The following is an 8961-nucleotide window of genomic DNA, read 5'->3' on the forward strand; positions in this document are numbered from 1 at the left end:
ATCTCAATTTGTACATCAAATAAAAAGAGCACACACATGGCTACATACACATATACATACATATGTACATACATACATACATACATATGTACATAGGACAATGTATGGCTTATGTCCAGGCTTAGGAAAGCTGTATATCTTGGTTTTGTTCACATTATCTTTACATGCATCAAAATGGCCAGAAGAGGCCTTTGATGATCCATTAAAGTGAGACACCAGCTTAAAAACGAAATCAAGTCCAGCCCACGGAGAGCAGCTGTAATCCACATGAGTCTAAATAGACCCTCATGGTTCTGAATGGTGCCAGTTCTCACTCAAGCGCTTCTTCCCCAGCTGCTTCCTGCTCTTGGCCTTGTGCTTGTGCAGGAGCTGCGGCGGTGACAGAACCACGGGCTCAAACTTGTGGCCTGACTCGTTGTGCTGCCTGGAGTATCTCTTGCACTTACAGGAGATGACCGCTGTGATTTTGTATGTTCTGGTGCTGCCGTCCTGGCACTGCAACCGGATGCGTTGAGTGCGAGTCTTGTCGTTGACGCACCGCCAGTCCTGGCTGCTGGTGCTGCTCGTGCCGGCGCCGCGGCGAGACCACAACTTTCTGCTGTAGGGTCCGCCGATCCAGTTCTGGAGCATCTGAGCTGGTAGACACTCGCCGGCACACACCAGCTCCTTAATGGGATTGATGCTGGTGCAGTGGCCATCTGAGATGTACTTGGTGGACCTCAACTCTCTGCATCCAATTTGGCTTTGCTCTGTGTGGAAAGATATCCAGAATTCAGAGAAGCATGTTTATTTTGACCATTATTAAAACGGTAGGCCATGCGTTTGGCTTTGGACAGAGGTGTCCAAACTTTTACCAGCGAGGGCCACAGACTGAAAAAGGAAAGAAACGCAAGGGTCACTTTGATATTTTGTAAAGCAACATGTTGATACGCTCACAAGGCGTATATTAGGGATGTCCTTCCCATCCACTTTTTGTCGTCTTTCCAATCTGACCCTTTTGTTACAAACGGGAATTTGTGGAATTGCATACGGTTAGCTCTTCAAATCATGAATATGGTGTAATAGTATTGCTGAATTGAAAGTCAACCAAAGTATCGTTTTTTTTATTATGCAGCATGTCTAGCAATATTGGTCGGCTTTTGGAACAAACGAGTGCAAAATACTTTCAGAGTAGGATTAATCATTTGACATGGTTATATGTAGATCTATTTGTGCTGTGTTGTAAAATATGATTTTTTTTTAACAAGCTATGCTGCAGCTAGGAGACCCGACTTCAATTCCACCCTCGGCCATCACTGTGTGGAGTTTGCATGTTCTCCCCGTGCATGCGTACTCCGGTTTCCTCCCACATTCCAAAAATTGGCCACTCCAAATTGTCCATAGGTATGAATGTGAGTGTGAATGGTTGTTTGTCTATATGTGCCCTGGGATTGGCTGGCCACCAGTCCAGGGTGTACCCAAGACAACTGGAATAGGCTCCAGCACCCCCAAGACCCTCGTGAGGATATGAATGAATGAATAAACAAACTATCTCTTCAAGTTAATAGTAATTTATTGACATTCCACATGATAAACAAGCAACGGTTACAGCGAGCTCACTGCACCATGACACAGCATTCTGGGCACAGTGAAGGGGAACTACTGCTGTAGCTATACGGAGCGTAGCTACACGGCGGACATGTCTGCATGGTGGTGTTGCCGTTTCTTCTTTTTGCATGTGGAAGGAGTTGAGTGGCAACCAGGTATGACATGCGTTAGCGCACCTAGCATATTGCTTTGTGGCCCTTTGTTATGAATATAGCAGGTTAGGTAAACTAGATCTGCCCAATCTCCTGGCGTAAGCCAATATTATCCGATCTGGAAAATACAGTGGCTCGGCAGCCCATATGCGACATCCCTATCATGTATATACTATATTCCAAGAAAAAAAGAGCATTTCGTGTTTTTGATGTAGGTGAAATGCTGTTTTTTAATTTGTCCATATTTCCACTTTTTTTTTAAAAAGGAGCCTATAGCCTCCATAAAGAGCCTGGAGCCTATACTTGTACATCTTCTTCTAATAATGTCTTTATTCCCATTATATTTTGACCTTATTCTGTAACATTGTAATTTTTTCCGCAACCTAATTTTCCCGAAATTCCAACTTTGAGGTTTTGTTTTTCAAAATATTACATCTTTAAACAAATAAGAATTTCTTTAATTTTTCACCTTTATGCTGCTAAGTTGATGTTATTTTTCCTCATCATATTTCGATGTTGTTCTTAAATTATAAATAACTAAAATTATTATAAATGTTCTCACTAATTGCAACTGTTTTAACTTTATTCTTGTAACTTGTTACTACCGATGTTTCATTTTTGGAGCTTGGAGACCCCCTGTAAAATATTGCAAATGTCACTATTTGCTGCGAAGACACCACACTGTGTACAAAAAGTGTCAATTTCTGTCCCTCAAAGTACAAATGACACTTATGTTCCAAATATGGCAAATGATTGTACTCTGAGGAAACTATTTGGAACATTGAAGCATCCCAAAAAGACCAGACTGTAGCATCAAGTGCAAAAGTGAAGCAGAACCTTTGAGGGCGTCACCCACTTGACAAGTCAAAAGCAATGATGTGCTTTCTCTCATCTTTTTTTAATACATTTAGAGCCATGGTTGAGAGGTGGTATCACTACTATTAATCATATGAATACTGATACCAGATACAGTATAATCAGGATGACTGTCTTTCTAACTTTGGCGCTGTTTGATGCCTCCTTTCAAGTTTTCTACTTGAAAAAGTTGAGCTATTAATGGCTGACCTTAGTGTGACGATTCCGCTGCGGGCTGAATATCACGCCTCTTCTGCACGGCGGTAACTTGAACTCGCATCCATTCATAACATCATACGCCTCTGTGACAATGGCTTCCTCTCACTGTGCCGCTGTTTGATGAATGAACTGCTCGTCATCGTGGGAGTCGTCATCACCCGCCGTCAGGTGTTAGGAGGCCTCATTGTGATTATATGTATATGACGTGCTGTCATCCTGCAGCCTTTTAGTCTGTGATTTTTAACTGGTGCATCATGGAGCTGTTTTCAGTGGGTGGCTGGTCTTTGCCTGGGCAAAAAGACGTCAGTGAATGCACCTGTTCGATTGCTATGCTGCCACGGGGTCCATGCCACGTTTCTAGGCCACTTTGTCAAGTTTGAGTGGGAGGGGAAGGAAATCGAGTGAGGGCTTGCCGACTGTCTGACACACAGCTGCAGATATCTGCCGGAGAAGAGTGCGTTTGAGTTTGAGTCATTGAAGGATAATTGGTGGGTCCTGTAGCCAGGCCAGTTGAGACCCATCGAAGTGGTACTTTTAAACTTTACTGCAGGTAACCTACACCTGTACACTCACCAGACACTTCATTATGCACTTCAAACAGAGTAAAACAATACTTTTTAGGGTTTTTTATATTTAAAACCAATATTTTGATACAGTACATGTTGATTTATAATACCTCATCCATTATCATTTCTGTTTTGACTCCAAAACAAGACTTTTATCCTATATACCTTATTAAAAGGTCACTAATAAAGTTATGATAAAAACAAGTGGAATCCAATCGCCTATGGAATGCCTTTAATATCCTCTATTGGAATTACAGGGCTAATTAACATACCTTACCTTCATTCATTATTGTATTAGCCTCTGAACAAAGTGGTTTTATAAGAGACACCCCCTCTTTAAGATCCATGCAGTGCACGCGTACCCCCTGGGGCTCCTCTGTCCGGCCTTACCGCTTCTGTCGCGCTCTGTCCCGGCCGCCGCCGCTGCCGCTGCCGCTGCCGCTCGCCCACCGGAGCGTGCCCGGTTCAGCGACACGTTGTCGTGCTGCTCCCCCGCCACCGGGGCGCTCGCATGCGGGGAGAGGAGCTCCGTGGCATCGTTCTTGAAGGCTTGGCCGCCGCTCCTCAGGAGGATGCAAAGTAAAACCAAAGAGTGGCACGACTCTTGGTGCATGCTGGATTTGACGATGATGATGCTGGATTTGAAGATGATGATGCTGGATTTGAAGATGATGCTGGTGATGCTGAGAAGATTGGGGGATGCTTCATGAGACGCTGCACTGCTGCTTTTATGGAGGAGAGCCGCCTGCTGTGAAGGCGCTTCTGCGTTAAAACACGCCCACTTCCAGTTGATGCTGATGGGATCGTTGGCTCGTTTTTAGTTTATGGGACTCATGTTGCTGTGCTGCAAAATATTGCATTTGACAGAAGTCAATATAGAATGTTTGGGCGTCACCGGTAGAGAAGGTGGTTGTTACACACCTTGCGCTCACCCACCTTCCTTCCTTCCTTCCCTCCTTTCCTCCTTCCGCCCCACAGCTGCTCAGTTGGGTTCATCTGTGCAAGGCACTCATCTTGCTGGTGTGTTTTTGCCTCTTATGTTTCTGTTACGCTGCAGTGTCTGAGGTCATTTTGGAATTCATGTTTCCCCTGAACCGCAGCTCCCCAGTTTCAGCAGCACTCATGCATGAAGCCCAAGACTGTCATACTAGCAGCACCATCCCTGACTGTAGGCAAGACACAATAAGATGATGCTGTGATGTTGGAAGTCTTTTCTTATACATCGAAGTGAAAATCCGATACTGGTTCCATACGTCCTGACATTTAATGCAACATTTCCCAGGAAGTGAGCCCTCAAAGCCACCCTGGTAAGTTTAGATACTTGTATACAAATGACACTTTTGTCATTAAGTGTCACTCAGGTTTCACTCATTGTGGGCCCCCTAAAACAAGAATACCAAGATTCTTCCATTCTCTCCACTTCCGAGAGAAGACAACACGGTCAGAGCCTCTCACTACTAGACTGTTTACGCTTCCACCCCTCCATCACCGCCACCCACCACCCACCACCCACCACTCCTGGCTGGTACTGGTGGGAGTCCATTGACTGATGACAGGTGAACATGATAGGTCTTGGCTTTTGTGTTCTCCGGCTCTGTAAGGATAGATGACAGATGGCTCAGAGCTGTAACATGATTCAGGATCTGGGTACCAGTGAAAAAACATATTGGATTAGCAATAATAATAAATATATACATGGCAAAGAAATCAATATCACATGCTTAAAAATAACTTCTTTTTGACGAGACCAATGGATGGGGTGCATTTTTTCCGAACTCCAGCGACCCCTTCTGGTCGATGCGATGAGTTCCTGGCGTGACGATGACAGCCACCTTCCACTTGGGGGCAATATTGGACTTCTACTGCGTATTTAGTTGAAATTCAGCGTTTTAATTAACTTAGACGTTGTTCTGTAAGTGCATTTTTACGAAAATGTTTTTTTTTAGACAATTTGAACAAATAACCATCTAAATTGTGGACTTTTAACCTCCGAATAACATAATAATCACACATATAGTTGACTTGTAGTTAAACAGGAACTTCACTGGAGGAGCAATGGCGCCATCTGCTGGAGTTGAACAGAACGTGACCAAGTGCAGTGACGACAAACGTGGATCTGAAGTGGAAACTGTGATTTGAAAAGGGGAAATCATTGAAAATAAAAAATAACGAGTTCCAAGGTCAAACTGCAGCCATCTTCTACGTGATTAAATGTACAGGCGATGTTTTAAGTCACATTCTTAACCAAAAGTATACACAGAAGTCAAGCAGAGGTGTTTGCCTGTCAATATTTTCATTCAGGGCTGTACCCCCCCAGAATTTTGTTCAAATTCCGAATTGTTGGACCTCAGAGACGTCGTCCTGTAGAGTTTCTGTGTGTATAGGCTAAGAGAGCAGTAAACACTTAAAAACAATCAAATCAATGAAATGATGTGTGCTTGCACTGTTATGTCATTTCCGGCAGCATTGCAGCACCAGTCAAACACCTTCTCATTTGAATGTATGAAAAGTGAATAGAAACTAAGCTGCGACCGGAAAAAACAGTTTTAATACTGTCCTGGACTCACTGTCCTTCAGTCTACTGTGTCCCACTTCCAAACATCCCAACCTTGCCAGAGCGCTCCCTCCCAAATATTTCCTCCATCCCAAAGAGTTCCTGAGGGCCAAATGAATTCCACATTTGTCTCCTCCCAAGTTGTTGATGCTCCATCGGCAGCTCAGACCAGGGGACTTGGACTCGCTCGCTCCCTAAGACCGCCCCCCTTGGTGGTTCAACGTCCACCTGGGGCTACTGCGGCCTGGCCTGGCCCCTCCCTTGCGGATAAGTCTATCCCCGGTGGGGGTGCGGGGGCGGGCACGGCGGTGCTTGTGGTCAACCACAAAGTGTACGCTGAGGGAGCCGCTGTTGACGTGTGGGGGCGTCAGGTTCTTCGTCACCGCAGAGGTAAAGGTTGTCATCGGGTCCACTGAGTGACCCGTGATAGGCCTCGGCCGTGTAGCGGTTAGCATAGCTGACCTGGGTTAGATTCCCGGATCCAGGCAGATTTCGGGCGCGGTTCAGTCGGCCCCACTCAGCCGACGTGACCTTGCCCCGACCAGTATGGAAGCTTTCTTTGACGTTTTTGTGAATAACCATATTATATAGAATTCCATCAACAAGGTTATGTCGTGAAGTAAAGGCGTCATGCGTTATTCCACCACAACCAGCAGAGGTTGCTCATAATGAAGCGCAACTCCACAAATTGGAGGCTTTCAACTTAACTTGCTTATTTGTTCATATGATGCACACGGAGCCGTGAACAACTTCCTGCTCCGTCTCCTTTCTGCGCCGTTCTCCTCGTGCCATGAGGCGTTCACATGCGCTCGGAATTATGGGTGTTCGGGGCCAGTTGTTTTGTGATAATTGGTGCAGCCACTTTGGGAACTTAGGGCGTATGCGTATCCAACGGCCTGTTAGCACTATGAACTATGAACGATCCCGTAACTCAGACGTCACAGGACGTCAGTCAGCTGATGCAGACGGACCTTTGTTATTCATCGTTGTTGTTGTTATTCAAAATTCAGCATGAAATAAGATGGATGTAGGTACTACACAAGTCCTGCCTGACAGAAAACATCAGCTGAAACTCCATGACAGAAATGTGTATTTCTACACTTCTTGTTGTCATGATTATTTTATGATGAATTGAAAAAGTGTTTTATTGCTAAGTATATTGTGAAGTATTTTTTATGTGTTGCCTTGACTTCGGCTGAACTGTATTGTCATTTCAATAATGTTTTTTGTTTGTTTAAGTGTAAGGTTTAATAGCAAACTGGATGTCGGCGTCCACCAGGCATTCAGTTCACAACATGAAACGCCACACAAGATTTGGGGCTACGAAAAAGATTATTTTAAAGAAAAGTACAATGAAAATATACAAAAAATATATCACAATATAGCGCAATTTACTAATACAATTTTGACGACATTACACTCTTGTGTGAATGCTACCGGCCCCGCCTCTCCCCACTGAGACAAAGAGACTGTGACTGAGAAAAGGGCTCACTCTGTTCATGTTGTTGTTCTATGGAAGAAACGTGCCAAAGTGCTGAGAGCTACCTTTATTGCCATGTTGAATGGAATTGTATCATTTATGATATTATTCCTACTATTATGGTGCTGTTTTTCTTTTATGTGGTTCCAACTTCTAAGTCTGCACAGCAGAAAAATGTCATTTTCATTTCGACTTAAGACTTGCTCCGCCTCGACACCCCTTCCCGTCCCCTCCTTGCTCGGATACAAACCTCCTGACTGTCCCTAGGACCAGGCACGGAACCGGGGGGGACAGAGCCTTCTCTGTTGCCGCCCCCTCCCTTTGGGTCTCACTACGCCACACATCCATGACACTGCTGACCCGACTACTTTCAAGACTTCTAGCTTAAAAACACACTAGTCTTTAATAGGGAACTTTTAAAAACGTGCATATTTAGAAATGACATCACATTCTTCATCTCCATTTCCTATGGATTTTAACCTTTAAACTCTTTAGTCTTATTTGGCTATTTTCTACACATGTGGGGGGGCATGAAGTTGCGGCCGTATGGCGCCATTACGGAAAGAGGAAGTAAAGGGGAAAATACGGAGACAGGAGCGATATGTTTTAACAAGGATACAAAAACGCTACAGTGCAGCAGAGTGCCAGGACGGCACAGTCAGAGGAGTGAAATATGCGTGAGTCACTTCATCATTTCTTGTGTAATGTCTTGTGGTAGGTTAATCATTACAATTCAAACACTTTTTGGAGTATTTAAACAATAGAGAAACGTGAGAAAATGTTAATGCCTGTCAGAGAAACGTGTACAAAGTGTATGGTGTAGGATTTTACAGACGTAAAACATATAGAATAAAGTTGGCCACTTTGTGGATTTCACTTATTGCAGGTTATTTTGGGATAAAATGGCAGATTCGGGAGGGACCACCGTATGGTGAAATAAGTGTAAAAAGTTAGCGACACATCTTCTTCAAAAACAATTGTTTCAGTGACAGCAAGAGTGAGCACTCCTCTCACTATTAGACAATCTTTGACCCTCTTTTGCAGCTAGAAAAATGCCCTCAATAAATCTTGACAGTTTCCATCAAAACTGAGCCCTTTGATGGATCTCGCAAAATCGTGCAGGCGTACCTAATAAAGAGTCCCCAGCCATACAAAGTCAGTCCGCACGTCTAAAAAGAAGTGAGGTTCTTGAAAGCGTACGGGAGATCCCACGGCGAAGCACATGTGCGGACAAGAGCAAATCGGCCGTTGCGCTACATTCCACAGGCGTCCATCTCGCTGCGACGTGACGCCACAAAACAGACTCAGGAGAGAGTCTGGAGGCTTCGCCCACAGGAAGTGAGCACTGCGAATGGTTCGGCCTCATAAATCACTTTCTGGAGGAGCGCTTTCAAACCCCCCCGATTTCATATTTCAAGCTGGAACTGATCCTTCCAAAGGAAGCGGCAGGAAGGTGGCGTGCCGCACAAATCAACACGCTCCCGCAGGTGATGAGGAGGGTTTTGCTGTGGTGAGCTAAGTGAATCACTACATTGGGGCCTGCAGGGG

The 8961-nt window shown here is 44.6% G+C and overlaps 1 protein-coding gene across 1 annotated transcript; it reads right to left on the reverse strand.

Annotated features, from left to right (window-relative positions):
* Positions 1-114: 114 nt before the first annotated feature.
* sostdc1a (sclerostin domain containing 1a) lies at positions 115-4079 on the reverse strand. The gene is made up of 2 exons (XM_058052842.2): positions 3770-4079; positions 115-749 (listed from the first exon to the last, which is right to left on the reverse strand). Exons 1-2 carry the CDS (start codon positions 3990-3992, stop codon positions 286-288), a joined length of 687 nt encoding a protein of 228 aa, XP_057908825.2. The 5' UTR covers positions 3993-4079; the 3' UTR covers positions 115-285.
* Positions 4080-8961: the final 4882 nt, after the last annotated feature.

This window comes from Doryrhamphus excisus, linkage group LG5 (assembly GCF_037039965.1).
Source record: "Doryrhamphus excisus strain RoL-2023G ecotype Guam linkage group LG5, RoL_Dexc_Guam_v1.1, whole genome shotgun sequence".
Classification (NCBI taxonomy): domain Eukaryota; kingdom Metazoa; phylum Chordata; class Actinopteri; order Syngnathiformes; family Syngnathidae; genus Doryrhamphus; species Doryrhamphus excisus.

Bases quoted from the DNA above. Each gene is read 5' to 3' on its own strand.
- sostdc1a (XM_058052842.2), bottom strand. From the start codon at position 3,992: ATGCACCAAGAGTCGTGCCACTCTTTGGTTTTACTTTGCATCCTCCTG. The intron at 750-3,769 runs GTAAGGCCGGAC...CTTTCCACACAG, and splicing joins GACAGAGCGCGACAGAAGCG to AGCAAAGCCAAATTGGATGC.